Genomic DNA, 19,664 nt, shown 5'->3' on the forward strand with positions numbered 1-19,664 from the left:
AGCATTGAACTAATTGAGATTTTCTAGTAAACTCTACTGAAGTCCAGTTCACCAGCCAGCACAATGATGCATGTTCAGCAGACTTGTATCTGAAGTCTTTCTCTGCAGGGCTTGAATTTTATTTTGTCTAAAGTAGACAGCCTAAGGAAAGGTCCACAAGTGAGCCGTACCGTTGTTGCTATCCCAAGATCTCTTGCATGAACTTTGCATCTCCCTGAGTGTTAGGGTGCTCTGTGGTGACTTCTGCTGGAGTTCCCTCCCAGGCAACTGGCTCAGGGTCATCTTTCACACTCTGCTCACACCCCTGCCCTGTCACACAGCAGGAAAATCTTGCACACCTTCCTAATTTGGTCTGAAGATTCAGACTGTTGTTTGAGTACTAACCCTAAACTCCAGATAGTTCTGAATTCGTGTCTTCCAGCATGTGAGCCCAAAACTTGCTCCCTTAGCCTTCTGGATCATGGACATTCATCTGGAAGTCATCTTGTGTCTTTTGAAAAGGATAGGTTATCCAGAGACCATGCCACAGAGCCATCGTTCTGAAAAACAATTTTCATATCTGCATTTCTTTTGTTTTCCTGCCACACCTCTCCACTCTGGTACCATTTCCTCATGTCCCCAGAGATTTCAGGACAGGAACACATTACACATCCATAAGACTGTGCATTATTCTGGGAAATGGAAAACCTACCCCCTTTATTCAGAGACATGAATCTGTTATGCTATAAGGTGCTATCCTTTATGAAGTCTCCTGTCTTTTTATTATGAAGAAAGATAAATAAATATTGCCTTGACAAAAAACCATAGATGTTCCTACTAGATGTGTTGTAATATTCAATAGCTTATGAAGATATAGATTTGCATGAAGTAATCTAGTCATTCACCTGTTCAACCTGACTTTCCTTGATCATCAGTTTAGACAGAGAAGCAAAGACGTAGCCATCAGAAAGCAAAAACCAGTAAGAGCACAGGTCAGCCACAATACAAGCAGATAACCAGAAACCTTCTAACAAAAGATATTAGAGAGATATTGTTATCGGCATTCTTGTAGCCAGAGGAATATCGGCACATCATAGATTGTTCCTGCTGCTGTTCTTCCCAGCAAATTTTCTGTGCTCATCAGTGCTGCTTCTCTTTGTTTCCTCCCAGCACTTTCCGAGTGTTTTTTCGGTGTAATCATTTAATGAAATATAAGTCACCTAGCATATTAGCTTTCTTTGAATGCAAAGGAGAGACTCCTCTTTCCTATGTGGATGGAACATCTTACTTTTACAAACGAATAACTCATTTTCAGTGTCTATTTTTTTTTCTTTCCACTTTCTCAGTCAACACTTTACTGATAAATTTATTTACTAGAATGCTCCTTTTAGCAAAATTGCAGAGAAAATCACAGAAGAGAACTAATGCAGCTGAAGTAAACACGATTTTAAAAGCAAGTTAATATTTTCAGATTTTTTCTTTTTGCATCATTGACTCAGTTCCAGTTCTTATTTAAGAACAATACAGCTGAAAATTTTTATATTCATGAATTACATTTATTTTCCACTACCTACATATCATGCAGATAGTCTGAGTGATGGCTTTGTGAATACGAATCAAAAAGTACTGTCGCAGACCTTCTGTGTTACTAAAACTTAAAAAAAAAAAAAAATCAGAAGTCAGATTAGACCAAAAATTCGGTGGATACTCAGTAACTGTTTTTTAATAATTTTCTCCTAGATGAGTACACTGCTTGATATAAGTTTTGGTTACTCGGTAACGGTAATTCTGACTCATATACTAATAACAATTAAAAAAAAAAAAAATTCTGATAGTAGAAGTATTTGTCTAAAAGCATTTCAAATGAAACAAAAACAAACAAACAAAAAAGTGATTAAGTAGAAAGCAAACACAGAAGTTTGCAGAGAGTGGAAAAGGTCACTTGAATGTGAATAAAATTGTAAATTCTGATAAGGAAAGACTAGTAGACAAGTAAGACCAGAAACTTGTAATAGTGATGTCAAACTCTCATGTCTTGAGAATACGTTTGATTTATAAGAGACCAGACTACAAAAGGACTCATCTAGATAAACAACAGCAATGAAAAAAAACCCTTATTGTTTCATCAAAGGGAAAACAGCATGATCAATGGCTGGAGCTGGCAGGAACAGCTTCAGGGAAAGCTGAGTCATTCCTGTGGCTCCATGACTGTTTAAATTCCAGCTTACTCACCAGAGACACTGAAACACAGAAGTCAGTAAACCAAAAGATAAAAGGATCAGAGAAAAATGGGGGAGTAATAAACACAGAAAAAAAAGGAATTGCTTTTCCTAGCTTTAAGGAAAATGTGCAGCAATTTCATTTGCACTTAAGGGGAGGTAGTATTCTGCTTGTCTGTTTCACAGAAACCTTCATTGGTTTTATTTTGTATCTCCATCTCTGCCTCTCATTGTTCTTGATTAAAGATTAGATTTATAAACTACAAATGAAAGGGTTCACCAGGGCAGAAAGTCATACTTCGAGCCTTCCATGTTACTCACTTAAGCCTCTCCCCTCCTTACAACAACATTCCCTGATTTTTGAGAATCCTTGACTGTATGTCTGTCCTAGTCACTAAATGTAAAAAAAAAACGCAGCAGTGCAGAAGGCCCTTGGTAGACCAAATTCAACCACATATTCCTGTCTGTAGAATTTTTACCTATGTCTTTGAAAAACAGATTGCAGTCATAAACTGGCAGGGCTTGAGTTGAGAAGAGTAAGTTCTGTTTCCCTCTAAACTATTGTCCTTGGAAGTACCTAAACTAATAATTTTCATTTTTATTGTTTTTGACAGCTGTGTGGAAAAGAATTTAATAGAATGCACAATTTAATGGGACACATGCACTTGCACTCGGACAGTAAGCCTTTCAAGTGTCTCTACTGTCCCAGCAAATTCACCTTGAAGGGGAACCTAACAAGGCACATGAAAGTCAAACATGGAGTCATGGAAAGAGGATTTCATTCTCAAGGTAATATTTTTTCAGCAAAGTCATACTCTGAGAAGCTTGAATGTGCTCATCAGTAAACCCGAGCGAGCTTTATACCACAGATATACAGTCTTGTACCATAAATCCAATGCTATTGGAAGAAATTGTATCCTATAAGCCTGGGATGTTGTTATTAACTATCTGTATTACTCTAGTGCTGCGAGACAGAGATCCCCATTTGCCTCAGAGACCTTTCAGACCAGATATCTGGTGACTCAGGGCTACAGACTGAGATGCAGTAGTAGATGGAGACAGAATGAGACAGTATTTATGAGTACACAGGAAATAATTTTAGCACACCAAGTTGTTGTTGTCAGGTGTTAGGGAGAATACAGTCAGTAGTGTGAGAGTAGAGGATTTATCAAGTTATACCCGTTATTTTTGTATGCAGCCCATGGCTCCCTGTCTCCATCACTGTGGGAGATGGAACAATAACAAGATCCACAACACTGCAAAGCTTCTTCCAGCCTCTGGGTACCCCTGAGACACAAAGAAGAGGAAGCAGGAGGAGACTAAGCCTTAGTGAGGCTGTGGCACATGTAGTTGGCCAGAGGAATAATTGTATGACATTATCTTCCTGACTGAGGGTGTAGCTACATTATTTTTCAATAAATATTACAGTTTCAGGGGGCTTGATTCCCAGATGCTGACAGGCCACAACCTAGCAGCCATGGACAAGCAGACATTTTTTCTCAGGAACCTCTGGTTAGGAGTTTGTATTTTTTTCTCATGTTTGAGGTGCATGCCAATGGTTCATAACGTGAGGGTAGAACATAAATCCATTCAAAGCTGATAGAAGCAAAACACGTAGATTTCTCAGGTCTTGCTCACTGGTTAATGGATATGTCTGGAATGGAAATGGAAAGCTGAATGGCTCTATGGCCAGGAGCCTTTCTGCTCAAGATACAGTTACTCTGTACCATATTGACATAGCTGATTTCAGACAAAGGTCATAGGCTCAAGACCTTGTTTACAGAGAAACATGTGGACAGGCGAAGATGTTCCCTCCTTATATGTATTTTTGACTACTCAGGCTATCCTGCAAAGCACTTCCTATCTTCCATCTACTACACGCACTGTCTAAAGTCAGCCTCTTCTATGCACACATGCCAATGCCATCTAAAGAAGTGGGGTAATTAGGGAGGATTGTTTTGAGAGTTTGAGTATCCAAGATATTTGGTTTGTTAAGAATTTCTGGATAAATAACACTTTCATGGGTAAGATTTCTTGGTGTTCCTCAAATTTGGACTTCAGAGCAGCCTAGCATGTGTGTAAAACATATACTGTAATGACATTCACCATAAAATTTGAAAATATTAATAAATGGGTTTTTTCTTCTGTAAATCTCCTACAGCACCATGCTAGTACATGATTACTTGTAATTGAAGGCAGCCTAAGAGCTTTTCAGTGTTGAGAGATTCTTCAGCCCTTGAGGCTTATCAGACACAAGACAATTTGTAAGGGCTGCCACCTGCTCATCAACCATTTTAACAAACACAGGCTGTTTCAAAGTAGCATCCATATCTAGTGAGACTGTATAAATTCTGCAGAAAATGTGTTCAGTTACTGAGAGGAAAAAAAAACCAAAAAAACCCAACAACCCTAAACCGAACCAAAGCAAGTAAAATACTGACTTAGATAGATTTTTGCTACTCGGTGAAATCCATACCCCAGTACTGTCACCTTTCTTTTAATTAAGAGAGACTGTGCCTGCAGAGTCTGAGCCTTCTGTGCATCCGGATGCTCAGAGCACATCTGAGTCCACACATGTCTCCTGGGTAACTTCTGGGTTTTTCCAGCAAGACAAACAGGGAGGAGACGCTGTGACAAATACAAAGACAAACCAGATCCAGGACTACACTCAGACTTACACCGCACCACTCAAAATCTTCATTTCTTTGTAATGATATCCTTAAGCTGAAGCACTATCTACGTTTTCAGTGGCATGAGTGGCTTCTCAGTGGATGACAGAGGAAAAATTAAGGAGAGTGAAGTTCATAGACTGCTGAGATATGATCATATTTTCATTTTTATGGTAGTAACTTTGAACCAGAGTGTCCACAGAACAAACACATTAACACGTCTTCCACCGTTCTGGAAAACAAACAAAAAAAGAAGTAAAAAACCAAAGACTTTGATTTGGGGCTGTTACACTTTAGAACAAATTGTCTATGTAAAAAAAAATAGGAAGGGAGAAGTGGGTAGGTTTGGTGGCAAAAATAGTTTACAAGAGGCCAGGTCACTTCACCTTTATTTCTAGCTCTCTCATCAAGTGTCTGGCATGTACAGCACCGTGTTTTGTGTATCCTGACCTGGCTGTGCTGTGTATACAATAGTACTTCTTTTAACAGCATCTCAAAGGAGAAATGCAAACAGAAAAGTGCTTGTAGATAGCTGGGTGGAAGATAAATGTAAAATACTAGATAGAAAGCTGCCTCACATTTTGTTTTTTGACCATATATCACGTAGTAATATTTCCCATATGTAAACTGTTCCTTTTCTCCCCCCACCTCAAATCACTACAAGGTTTTGGAAGAGGAAGAATTGCTGCGTCCCAGACAAATGTCTTGAGAAACTTGGAACAGGAAGAGCCTTTTGATCTTTCCCAGAAAAGACAAGGGAAAGGAATCTCGTTTCATTCAGATGGCGAGAGTGCCAAGGGAAGCTCATGCCCAGAGGAAGAGGAAGACAACTGCTACGAGGCAGAGCGCTACAGCCCTGGCATGTACCACCATGACAACAAGCTGTACATGGCTCAAGATCTGTCTGGCAAACCTGTGTGCATGATGAAGGACTTGAGAGAGTCCTACTGCAATGAAAAGGAAGAAGTGCTAAATGAGGGAGGACTGGAGAAGAGAATAGGAAATTCAGACAGACAGGAGAGCCAAGGAGAGAGAGAGTTTGCAAACAACAAAGAACACCTCAGCTTTAGATCCTTTGAAAAGGCTAGAGTTGGCCACTCTCTCTCTGATTACTTGTATTTCAAGCACAGGAACAAGAGTTTGAAAGAATTGCTGGAAAGAAAAATGGAAAAACAAACAATGCTTATAGGCATTTAAAATGAACATTTTTTAAAAGCTGGAAAATGGGGATAACTTTTAACATGAACTGTGATTTACCAAAGCCTGGAAGTTTGTAGCATTCTTTAGCAACAAACAAGCCAAATTAACAAAAGTAACTTAAGGTAGACCATGTACATGAAAAGAACGAAGCAGTCCAAGGTCACCAAGAAATGCAACAGATACTGAGCAATAACATTTTTATACTTATCCGTTTGATGTATAAGCAGACTATGGAGTGGGTGTAGAAGTTTATTTTGCTTTATTGGGGTGGCAAAGACTTATACACAATTGTTCAATTATCAAAAAACATAATTTAGCATTTGATTTATTATCTGGCTAAATATATATGAACACTTCTAACCATGCATCTCAAAAAAAATCTGAAAATACTAAGTATTTCACAGTATAAACAAGAGTACTATTAAACACGGTGTGCGTGAAAGTGCTGTCACTCTCAGAACTAACAGCCCCACACCATATCGTTGCTTATAAGGGGATAAGGATTTAATAAGTCGTTTAATTAGTCCTATGTCATTCCGACAACACAATTGAAAAGGTTAAAAACCCTATATATGGTACATCATTTCCAAATATTACCATCTTCTTCACTTACCTTCCAAGTTCTTGATTTGAAATACCTTGCTATTATGCTCAATATATATATAGCAAGTTATAATTAAGTGTAGTCATATACTTATGGCTTGCAAAGGCTAGAACCAAGTAGTTGCAGCTCTCTGCCATTATAAGAAACCACTCACCTTACAGAATTAATGATTCTCACACCTACCAGTTAATCAACGTTCACAGTGCAGCAGCCTTATTCATCATATAAAAATGGGTTTTATCATATTTATCATATAAAACTGAGGTTGCAGAAGGTGGTTTCATTTTTCAGGGCTCAAACATGACATAATAAAGATTCTGAATAAAGAGCAGAAAAAGCTGTTGATAAAAGAATCTGTAATGTACAGGTGACTTCTAAATGTAATTAACTCTACAGCTGATGTATATACTTATTTTTAAATAAAAAGGGGATATTAAATTGAAGTGGAATGTAGGTCACTTTAGGCCTAGAATTAATGATTTCTTTAAAAATAAGGTGTATTTCAGAGGTACATAGCCATGTTTTATTTTTTGTCAGTAATTAACTTTTATCATATACGTTCAACTTCCTTGCTTCTGCTGCAATATAACTACTCTTGAAAAAGCAGGCATTTTTCTTTCAAGGAAGACATTGTGGACAAGCAGAAGAATCAGAACATTTTCAGAGTGATGTATATGACTGCAGTCTTTCTAGAGGGGAAATGGTCAGGTAGAAATTCAGCGTGGTCTAGGAGATTGTCTCTTAGAAAGAGTAACAAATCCTCTGGTTACTTTCTTGTCAATATGTTGTCTCTGACAGTTAAAACCTCCTATTTGAGAACATGGACAGCCAAGACCTTGGAGCCACTGACTCTTAGAAACATCTCTCTCAAGGTGGTGTAGTTTCCAGTTATGCACTATTCAAAATCACTCCCCTCCACCTCTGCAGCCATATTAGTTCCTATGATCACAGGAATAAGCAAGGAATCAGGAACCTGGTTGCAATTTCTGTGATGGTGATCATGTAGATTAGTTGAACTTAGCAAGTCTCTTCATTTCTGTGGTGGGTAAAGCAGAAAGGCATACAGCCCTTCCATTGCAAAACCCTCTTGTCTTGGAGAGTATTATGAGATAGCCCGACAATCCTTATCATGAAAGAGATGAATTATTACATATCAACTGCACTCTAGGCATATGAAAGGGAAAGTGCCAGACATGTCCTCAGGAAAGGAAATCACTGCAAACAGGCCTGGTTCATCTGAATATTTAACCCACTTTCAATCACACCTTCACTGCATCCAAGTTATCCACTTCTACATCCCCACTTCTCATTGGAGCAAAAGCCAACCACATACACGCAGGTGGAAAGGAGTAGAGGTGCCCAGAATGGCAATGCTATTTGGGAATAATTCGTAGTGTGAATCCCTTTTCTTGCATTCTTCCTAGAAAGCAGAGAATATTCCATTATAATGAGACCTTGAGACTGTGCCCAGTCCCATAGTCACACTAAGCTAATTCACAAGCACCCAAGGGTAATTCGTGTTAAAGTAGTAAAGAACTGCTTTAAAACTGTAAGTCACCAATCAGAGGAATTGCAAACAAGACTATTACTGTGATAAGGAGACAGTGTCAAGTGACGCAGTCAAAGAGATCAGGAGATGATAATCCTCCATACTGCAGAACATAGTGCAGCTGGGTCTAAGAGACTTGCTACAAAGAGTCCTCAAGGGACAAATTAAAAGTGAAATAACAGCCTTCATTGTGAAGCACCTTGCTTTTCAAACATAAGTTATTTTCAAGCTATTTACATTGGCACCGTTTTGGGAACAGACAGTAACAGCCTTTGCTTTTTAATAGCTTTGAAAATGCTTTAAAGAAATTTGCTCGCATAATGAAGTTATTTCCCATTCCTTATTTTCTAGGGATTAGCTTCCTTGTTTTGCTTTGAATAGGGACCCAGAAGTCCTGTAGAGACATTGCCTGTGTCCTGGGCCTTGGGGGAGACCATTTTCCCCTCCTCCTTAATCTAAGACTCTCTACCTTCTTGCTATATTGTGGAGAAAAATGTATTTATCTAACTCTGCTGTTTGGGTTTACAGCCTGTGGTAACACATGAAATTAAATCCCAGTCTCCACCACCTCTACATTAAATCACATCCATACAATTTCCCTGTGTTACTATATGAAGCCTAAATTCATCCTTTTGGAGACCATCAGAGCAAATTAAGAGTTGCCACAAACTCATACAACTAAAATGCTTCCCAAACTCATACAAACAAGAAACCCTGCTGAGGAAAGGTAAATTGGCCAATTGATAGGTTGGTCTGAGCAAGTGAAGGTATGTGGTTTGCTAAATCAGGGGTTTTTCTCCTTTTAAGGGCAGTACGGAGAATTCAGCAAGATACTGTACAGAGCAGAGTAGGTGGACGAAAAGTCAAAAGTCAGGTTAGTAAAATCTGAGGGTAAAGAAATACAACATACTTACTGAGAAAATGACGTTGTAAGTAGCATTGGAACAAGCTGATTGGAGTCTGGCCACCAGAACTCAGCCATGTCCTTGTGAACCCAAGTTCTGGCTGCCTGGCAGCCTCCAGTCTGAAGACAAAGGCAAGGTGCTTGGTGTTCGGCAACTCAACGGATGAAACACTGTGATAACATTATAACAGAAGTTTATACTGTGCTGTGTCCCATAAAACAAATTACTGGAAAGACCAAGTAATGCTACTGTACCTGCCTTTTTACAGATCTGTGTTGGTCTACTAGCTGTTTTCCAGTTTCTCTCTTCATATGGTGCTGCTGGGCTCTGCTATTATGAGTGTACAGTTAAGAAGTAATATAAGTACTATATTTATTATTCCACTAAGTTTTTAATAATTATTAACAGATTTGAAAATAAGTCATGTCTGCTTAGCTGAACAAGATGTAACAGACCTAACATTTTGTACTCCTAACAGATTTCGCGCATAATGTGCTGTATACTTATTTCACATAGAACACTGGGTTCTTATTTAAAGCCCAGACTCAAAAAAATGGACCAACTATCTGTGAATGTTTGGTTTCTGGCTTTCTATCTCAATAGTAAAAGCATGTATGATGTATTGTATTAATTTAAGCAAATAAACATGTACTGGAGAAGCTGTTGTACTTTGTATTGAAATGGATCTGGAGTTCTTAGCACCCTAGCTATTTTATGTAGTAAATGGATAGGGTTAGTCTGATGCAGTCATACTTCACTCAGCACCGCTGGAGAGTGATGTTTGTACAGTGAAGCCTAAAGCAATGATGAAGGAGTAACAAGAAGACAAGGGCTTCTCTCTGAAGTAGAGAGAGAAGACTCTACTGTTACAGACCACAGGGAGGACTTACAGAATGCTCTGGAATGATTATGGAATTTGTTAATTTAGCCTCAGACAACCTAAAAAAGAAGCATGTAATCCTCATCATAAAGGTGTTTCAAAGATCTGCATCAGGTAAAAAGAGAGGAATAAACAACCAGACATGTTACAAGATTGAAGTTAAGAAAGTAGGAATACCTTTATGACTTAAGGAATAAGCAGAAGACTCTGAACTCAGAGGCTCAGAGTTTCTTTTTCTAATGGAAAGCATCAATTTTAAGTGATGAGAAAATCTTGGATTTTTTTGTTTGTTTGTTTTAATGAGCTCCTGATGGAATTGGCATCATCAGACTTCATGGAGAACATTTTGAGCTGTTTATGACCACAGAGAGAAAGCAACTGGAACGTTTGCTATAAAAATTTCAAGTAATGAAGTAAATAGAGATATTCAGTTTCTAATTCTCAGAGGTATATACCGTAGAAAGTGCAAGAAGGGTTATACAAAACCTAGAAACATATGCAAGAGGTTAAATGAAACAGAACTAAGTCTTTTTGCTTTCCTGTTTTGTTTTGTTTTGTTTTTTCCCCTTCTTTTTTGATTGCAGGTAACAATGACTGTGAAGATCATAAGCTATTTCTACTTGGGGAGGGGGCGGATATGTTGGGGAGTGACCCAGTTCATTCCCATGTGACTCAATATCAGTGAATTTCAAAGTTTCCCCCTTCCCAGCCACAAATATGTAATTTAGAAAATCATATGTTTGGTCCTTTTCACAATTTTCCTTTTCATTTTTGTTGAAAACTGAACTGTGCTCACTTATGTCTTCAAACAAGCAGAAATTAAGTAGAAGAGAAAGAGAGCCTCACAGATGTTTCCAGGGGGGCTTTTCTGTGACTGCAGTGAAACGGTGAAAGGCCCGGTATATATAAAGCATTTTTGTGGAGACAGCCAAATTAATATGGATGATACAACAAAAAAACAGTGAATCATTAAAAGAAAAAACAATCCAACATAGATACAAATGATATGGGACACCTCTGAGAAAAGCAAGTCATTGTCAAGTTGCAATGTGTTAGACCTTCAGCAGATTAAAATCCTAGTTTAAGTAACAAGGCTGCATAAACAACCTTTTGCCATTCTCCCTCTAATACACTCTATGGTTGTGTAGTGTGATACAGCTAGAAGTGTTTGCCAACTCGTTCATGATGCAAAGATCTGCTGTAAAAACACATGTAGGGTGTCAGTCATTTCAGCACTTGTAAATTATGTAACACTAAATAAGGAACACTGCAGTGCTGTTCCCAGATATGATACGATGGTGTGTTGGATCATACGGCATAAATTTCCCTATTGATCATCCTGCAATCAAAGTGGAGCTGAACAGAGAACAGCCACTTTGTGAATAAGCCTTCTGGTGTCCTATCATTCTGTTTACCCTGTCTAAAAAAACACTGTATATTCAGTCCAATCATATAAATGATTCTATCTGGATGGAGCCAGACACCATTGCCTTTCAGTGACTTGCTTCCTGGATTGAAAAATCTCTTGTGGTGTGAGCACATTTTGTTCAACAGACCTCTGTCTATTTACCTCAGTGGAGAATGCTGGCTGGTGTTTTTGGAGCTGGGATTGTCTGTTTATACTATGCTTTTTCAGCGCTTAAGTACCCCCACAGTTCTGCATGGAAAATATTTAAAGAATAAATTATGATTGAGACACTGATTAGCCTGCTAAAAGACAGGGCACAGTAAAATAAGAATGATGCAGTTGAATGAAAACAAGAAATGTGTTTCTACCTTACAGAGAGCTATTATAAAGTCAATAAAGATCAGAACAGTATAAAGATGACAGACAAGGTGTCACAGAAATGTCTGTAAAAGAAATACAGTTTAGCAAGATAAGTGACAGATATAAACCCTGAAAAATATCTGTCACTACAGAGTGATATCTTGCCAGGGAATTCTGCAAGCTGGTTAATTCTTCACAAACCTCGTAATTTTCTACTAGAAGTTATAGGACTTTTCTAGAAACACTAACTCTTCACACTTTTTTGTTTATTTCACAGGCCAAGATTATTTTTTAAAATCAGTGTATAAAGCATTTTGCCAGGAGAGAGAATCAGTTCTCCAGCTAGCCGCAGGATTGTGCCTGTTACAGTTTATCTTGGAAGTCTATGGGAGCAGCACCAAGAGCAGGATGTCCCAGGATGCTATGAGTATGACAAATGCACATGCACATGGAGCTTAGAAAGAAATGTAATCTTACTTAAGGGGGGAAAAAATAATTGAAAAGCTATCCAGTAATGAGAGATTTTATTAAACTGGGATTAACTACATTGCAAGTTCTGCAAGGATTCTATAAGGCAGACTTCACATGAGCAACCAGTTGAAACTAGACACCAGCAAAACTAATGCTACCCTGAAGAATTTCCTGCCAAAATATCCGGGGTTGATCACAGTAACAAGTAGCTCACACGAGCTTGTTACCACCGTTCTACAAGGGGCAACTGACCCACAGTCAACCAGCAGAATGCCGTATGAGAGTGTATTCTGCAAACATCACTCACTTCAGTGCAGTTGGTCTGTTTTAATTATATCGCCCCCAGGTTAAGCAAACTTGCCTGATTTCAGTCAAGGGGATGAGCCATGTTCATGCTGCTGATTCCACCCTTTCTCTGTAACATCCAGCTGTTGGACAAATACATTTGAAATAGCTGTACCCACATTACTAGTGAACGCCTGATGAGGACATCCACTCACATGCCTGGTTTCAGCAGTGAGGTCAGCGGTCCTTCTAACTGAATTGTATTAGCCGATCCAACCTCTGCACTTCATGAACCCATCCCGCTACTCATACTCTGTTGGATGATGAAGGGCTTTTTCATTTCCATTGCTCCAACAGCCTCATTGTGGGACTTTAACAATCTTGCAGATGGTTTCACCTGCTTCCTCAGACACTCGTGATCATGTTACAGATTTATTTTTCCATGGCTTTAGTTTGGCATTTTTAGGCTTCCATGTAGAGCCAAATTTCATGCAGACCTTATAATGCATACTGAAGAGAGTAAGTGGAAATGATTACTTGAGTACAATTTTGACATATGGTGACAGACTATCATATTATTTTTTCTTATACTTCTGCTTTTTTGTTTTATTAAAAAAAATGTTTCCTGTTTTTCAATTTTGCTTTCTCTGATCTGGGATTCCAGTGCATAGACCATTGATCCGCTTACAGAGGATCTTAAGTGTTCAGGGTGATCTGTTCTGAGATCACTGGTGCAAAGCCATTCCAATCCTTTTCTTATGAAATTCTTGAAAGAAAAAAGAATACCCCAGTGTCATAGGCAAGCAAGCATAGTGACAGATCAATGCACACTTAGTATAATTTGCAAGAGCCAGTACTGTGAGTGTGACACATTGATCCTCACTTCTAAGCAACATGCAAGTTTAAACAATTTTAGATTCATTTTAAAATAAATATTTCAGTGTTTCAGAGTTTCAACTTTTTCAGATTATGAACTGAACATGTGAGTAATAGCAGGCAGTGGGAACATGCAGATTCACTCATAGTGGACAAAGATTGTTAGTCTTCCTTTTATCTTTATACATCATGAATCAACAGTCAATTTTTCTTCATCTATATGCCCATATAGACATAATGGAGCTATTTGTATATAAAAGTTCTCTCAAAGACACATATAAAAAAAATCCCTTTGGATTGACAGCAACCATAAAATCCTGCCAGCCAGGATATGAAGGGTGGTCTCATCCCATTCACATCTACACAAAACAACAGCTTCATGAAGGCAGCACAGTTGGTGAACCTGGACTTGCTTACGTCACATAAATGTATATTTGTAAAGGCACGAAGATCGCTTTGCTAAAAATAATCTGGTACCTTCTCTTTTCTGCAGATCAAGCAGTTACAGTGTTGTCATTTTGTTGCTGTTTTTGTTGTTGTTGTTTTTTGGTTTTTGGGTTTTTTTTGTTTGTTTGTTTGTTTTCAACTTCTTACCTTAAAATCACAAACAGAATCACTGAGTCATACAAAAAAAAAAAAAGTTAAGGCAGTAGGAAAAGACAGCATAATCATTTTGGAGATCTAGGTTAATTTTAAAAAAGAGTATTGTTAACAATATTAAACACCTTCCAACTTGTGTATTAAACATCCCTAGAATTTCTTACATTTTAGAGATTTTATATGATGCTAACATGAAAACAAAGCATAATTGCCTAGCAAATAGAAAGCTATCCTACATTATCCAAGCTTGAAATCTCTCCAAAAGCATTTCACTAAATATGTAGCTTTTCAAGCCTTACTCTGCAGGCTTTTGTTTTGGTTTATTTTGGTTTGTTTTGTTTTTATACATTCACATTACCGTCTGCCCGCTGCTTTCTGAATCAGTTATGCAGGAGTATGCCTGGAGGCAAGATTGTCAGGGCAACCACACCTCCCTCTCCCTGCAGCGCTGACCTCTCCAATCAAGGTGTCTGCTCAGCTGGTACTTCCCAGCTGGTGCATTTTGCAAACTGGTTACTAAGCAAAAGCTTTCCAGCTTGGTCTTGTGGGGTTCAAGCCACTGCAATCAGTCTTAGAGAAGAGACATGAGGCTTTTCCCCACAATGTTAGAGGGTGACAACATCTAAATGGACCCAGTGGCTCCCAGGGCTGAAGTGGCCACATCACAGCTGTCAGGGTTGCCCAGTGACCTACAGTGAAGTTGGAGCACTGGAGTCAGCCTCCTACTGATGGGAGAAAGGGATGCAAAAGGTGTACAAAAAGGGTCTACACTACATCTGTGCATCACTGTTACCACGAATAACCACTTATACTTTCTCCCATAACATTCAGTCTGGGTGGATGTAAGAGGGAGGGTCTCATTTTGACGTGCTTTGTGAATTGGTAGGAATTGTTTCAAGAAATGTGCCTTTCAGTAGCAGCACATTTTAGGGGCAGCCTCAGATGCAGTGACCATGGGATGGTGGAGTTCAGGATCCTGCATGGAGGAAGCAGGGCAATAAGTAGAATTACAACCATGGATTTCAGCAGTGTGAACTATGGCCTCCTCAAGGTCCTGCTTGGAAGAACCCCATGGGCTAGAGCTCTAGAAGGTAGGGGGGGTCCAAGAGATCTGGTTAGTATTCAAATGTCACTTCCTCCAAGCTCAAGACCAATGCATCCCTATGGGCAAGAAATCAAGTGAAGGGAGTAGGAGGCCAGCATGGATGAGTAAAGAGTTCCTCTCAAAATGGAGGCTGTTAGTGTACACAGAGAAGTGGTGAGGAACGCCAAGCTCCACTTGGAGTTAAATCTGATCAGGGATGTCAAAGACAACAAAAAGAACTTGTTCAAGTATATCAGCAGCAAGAGGAAATTTGAGGAAAATGTAGGTCCACTGCTGAATGAGCAGGGTGCCCTGGTGATGGAAGATACAGAGATGGCAGTTATTCAATGCCTTCTTTGCTTCCATCTTTATTGCTAAGACTGGCCCTCAGGAATCCCAGACTCTAAAGACAGGAGAGAAAGTCTGGAGAAAGGAAGACTTGATCTTGGTCAAGGAAGATCAGATGAGAGATCATTTGGGCAAACTGGACCTCCACAAATCCGTGGGCCCAGATGGAATGCATCCATGAGTGCTGACAGAGCTGGCAGATGTTACTGTAAGCCACACTCCATCATTTTTGAAAGCTCATGGAGAACAGGAGAGGTGCCTGAGGACTGGAAGAAAGCAAATGTCACTCTAGTCTTCAAAAAGGGCAAGAAGGAAGACCTGGGCAACTATAGACCGGTCAGCCTTACCTCCATCCCTTGAAAGGTGATGGAACAACTCATTCTGGACGTCATCTCCAGGCATGTGGAGGAAAAGAAGGTTATCAGGAGTAGTCAACATGGATTCGCTGAGTTGGAATCACGTTTGACCAACATGACAGCCTTCTATAATATTATGGTATGGCTGGCTGGGTAGATGAGGGCAGAATAGTGGATGTTGTCTATCTTGACTTAAGCAAGGCTTTTGACACTCTCACAACATCTTCGTAGGCAAGTTCAGGAAGTGAGGGTTGGATGAGTGCACGGTGAGATGGATCATTAACTGGATGGATGGCAGAGCTCACAGGGTTGTGATCAACAGTGCAGAGTCTGGTTCGAAGCCTGTAGTTACTGGGGTTCACCAGGGATCAGTAGTGGGTCCAGTCTTATTCAATCTGTTCATCAATGACCTGAATGAAGAGACTGAGTGCACCCTCAGCAAGTTTGCTGATGATATCAAGCTGGGAGGAAGGGTTGACACACCAGAAGGCTGTGCTGCCATTCAGCGAGACCTGGACAGGCTGGAGGACTGGGCAGAGAAGAACCTGATGAAATTCAACAAGGGCAAGTGTAGGGTCCTACACCTGGGGAGGAATAACCACTGGCACAAGTACAGGTTGGGGGTGGACCTGCTGGAAAGCAGCACTGCAGGGAAGAACCTGGGAGTTCTGGTCAACAACAGGTTGACCGTGATTCATCAACGTGCCCTTGTGGCCAAGAAGCCCAATGGTATCCTGGGGTGCATTAGGGAGAGTGTGACCAGCAACTCGAGAGAGGTTCTCCTCCCCCTCTACTCTGCCCTGGTGAGGCCACATCTGCAGTACTGCATCCAGTTCTGGGCTTTCCAGTTTAAGAAGGACAAGGGAGGGAGTCTTTTGGGGAGCTACAAAGATGGTTAGGGGTCTGGAGAATCTTTCTTATGAGGAGAGACTGAGAGAGCTGGGTCTGTTCAGCCTGGAGAAGAGAAGGTTGAGAGGGGAACTTAGCAATGCTTATAAATATCTCCAGGGTGGGTGTCAAGAGGATGGGACCAGGCTCCTTTCAGTGGTGCCCGATGATAGGTTGAGGGGCAATGGGCACAGACTGTAACACAGGAGGTTCCATCTAAACATGAGGAGAAACTTTTTTACTTTGAGGATACCAGAGCACTGGAACAGCTGCCCAGCGAGGTTGTGGAGTCTCCTTCTCTGGAAACATTCAAAACCTGCCTGGACACGATCCTGTGTGATCTGCTCTAGGTCAACCTGCTTTAGCAGGTGTGTTGGACTAGATGATCTCCAGAGGTCCCTTCTAACACCAGCCATTCTGTGATTCTGTGATCTGTGAGAGCACAAATACTCCAGGGAACATCCAGCTCTATTGAAAACCAACCTTACAGCTCATCAGGGAGAAAAATGCAGTCATATCTGAGATGCTGTTGTGTCTTTCACTTCTTCTAGCTTCTCCCTGCACTTAGCCCTACCTCCATTTTCTGAGGTCCTTCACTATGGCAAGGTACAAGCCCTTCTCAAAGCACCTTCAGTAACCACTTTGACAAGGACCATCAGTTCTTATGCTTGTCTTCTCATTTTTCTTTACAGATTTCCAGCACCTTTAAAGCAAAGTTACCTATCAAAATATCAGTTTTACCTCCAAGCACTGGAGAAACAGGACTTCTTCCCTTCAGACCCCTTGACCACCTCTCTCCACCTTGCTGCTCCCAGTGACAAATCTTTCCCACTGGATAAGCTGAGGCAGTCACACTGTTGCCATAGTGTACTTGGTTTGTATGGCAAAGTTTTGGCAGCAGCAGGGCTACAGAGGTGGCTTCTGTGAGAAGCTGCTAGAAGTTTCTCCTGTGTCCAATAGAGCCAATGTCAGCCAAGGTGGACCCACCACTGGCCAGATCAAGCACATGAGCGATGCTGGTAGCACCTCTGTGATAACATAGGTAGGAAGGGGAAAATGTTGCTGCACAAAAGCAGACAGAGGAGAGGAATGGGAATATGTGAGAGAAACAACTTTGCAGACACCAAAGTCAATGAAGGAGATGGAGCAGTGATTCCCCTGCAGCCTGTGGTGAGGCCAGCTGTCCCCATGCAGCCCTTGGAGGTCCATGGTGGAGCAGATACCCACCTGCAGCCCATGGAGGACCCCACACTGGAGCAGGTGGATGTGCCGAAAGAACACTGTGACCCTGTGGGAAGCCTGTGCTGGAGCAGCTCCCGGCAGGATCTCTGGGCCTTTGAGCTGGAGCAAGTTTTCTGTCAGAACTTGTGAGCCTGTGGGAGGCCCAGGCTGGAGCAGTCTGTCCCTGAATGGTTGCACCCCATGAAAGGACCCACACCAGAGCAGCTTGCGAAGAACTATGGCTCATGGGAAGTACTCATATTGGAGAAGTTTGTGGAGAACTGTCTCCTGTGGGAGTCATTCCACACTGGGGCAGAGAAAGAGTGTGAGGAAGAAGGAGCAGCAGAGACAATACGCGATGAACTGGCTGCAACCCCCATTCCCTGTCCACCTGTTTGGCAGGGAAGAGGTAGAGAAACCAAGAGTGCAGTCGAGCCCAGGAAGAAGGAAGAGGTGGGTGGGAGATGTTTCAAGATGTGGTTTTATTTCTTATTACCCTGCTCCAATTTGATTGGCAATACGTTACATTAATTTCCCCATCAAGTCTGTTCTGCCCATGACTGTAACTGCTGAGTGATCTCCCTGCCCTTATCTTGACTCACAACCCTTTCACTGTATTTTTCTGCCCCTGTCCAGTTGAGAAAGGGGAGTGATAGAGCGGCTTGGTGGGCACCTGGCATGCAGCCAGGGTCAACCCACCACACACAATGATGGAAGTGCTTGGATCCATTCCTTGCCTGGGCAGAACCCCCCTTCTCACAGCTTCTTTTCTCTGTTTTCTGCCAACCTTCGGGTGTTTGACTTTACAACCTGGACAATGTACTCTTTAGGTATATATTTTGTTATCATGGAGTTCTCCTTTGTAAGAGGAGGACAACCATCACTAACCTCAAGTGCTATCAGTCTGTGCCATGTCTTTTCTAGCAGTCTTTTTTCCCCTTCCACTCTTTCTTTCTTTTGCTTGTTTTTTTATTCTTTCCTCTAGGCAGAAGCAACTGGCGCATCCTCTCTTCAGCTGGGAAACAGCAGGAGGTTATGTAAGTCAGACTGTAAAGCCAAATGAAAATGTAGAGCAAAACTGCATGCTGCCCTAACTGTGAAGCTGAAGCACATGCCAAGGTTCACTGTGCAAGAAGTAGCTTTGTATTTATGGTGGATGCGATTGCACTTTCCACCTTTAAATGAAAGTTTTAATTCTCTTGTCTTTAATAATCTCAGGGATGTTGTTTTCAAAAGGGTAAATTTTAAAACCATGGCACACAGGAAAGCTGAACTGACTTTCAGAACTTTCACTTTACCACAAACCAATTGTAGCACACAGGAGAGTAAAGAGGACTTTATGGAGCCAGTTCAGCATGTGCGAACAGCATTCCAGATTTGTTCCCTGTTTTTAATGGGTAGCAGATTTGGCCTGACAGCAAGAACAGTGGTTGCCTTATCCACCAGTGATGAGAATATCAGCCTGAGCTCTGTGCCCATTGGCAAGGCAAACACACAGAACGTGCAGGCCAAAGTAGCCCACCACACAACTGAAAGAGAAAACAGCTTTATCTGTTAGTTGAGGTTTCTGGCTGATGCTTAACACTTTCAGCGCAGCAGCTAAGAAGGGGATGTGCGTAAAACAGGTGTCACTAGACCTTTCAACTTTGAATGCCTGACCAGCTGCCAGTTGGCTATCTACAATAGAAGACAAAACAAGGTTTCTGACAGCCAAATTTCCTTTGCTCTCTCTCTTCCTCCTCCCATGGCTGAGCAGACTCTG

General features: G+C 40.9%; 1 protein-coding gene across 2 annotated transcripts in view; it reads left to right on the plus strand.

Moving 5' to 3' along the window:
• Positions 1-9,784, plus strand: part of ZNF366 (zinc finger protein 366) — a 35,074-nt gene extending 25,290 nt beyond the window's left edge. For both annotated transcript variants that reach the window (XM_065861568.2, XM_065861569.2), the window contains exons 5-6: positions 2,813-2,987; positions 5,532-9,784. In XM_065861568.2, the coding sequence (XP_065717640.1) occupies positions 2,813-2,987; positions 5,532-6,064 (708 nt within the window). In that variant the 3' untranslated portion in view covers positions 6,065-9,784. The remainder of the gene's footprint in view (positions 1-2,812; positions 2,988-5,531) is intronic.
• Positions 9,785-19,664: the final 9,880 nt, after the last annotated feature.

Source organism: Patagioenas fasciata, chromosome Z (assembly GCF_037038585.1).
Source record: "Patagioenas fasciata isolate bPatFas1 chromosome Z, bPatFas1.hap1, whole genome shotgun sequence".
NCBI lineage: Eukaryota > Metazoa > Chordata > Aves > Columbiformes > Columbidae > Patagioenas > Patagioenas fasciata.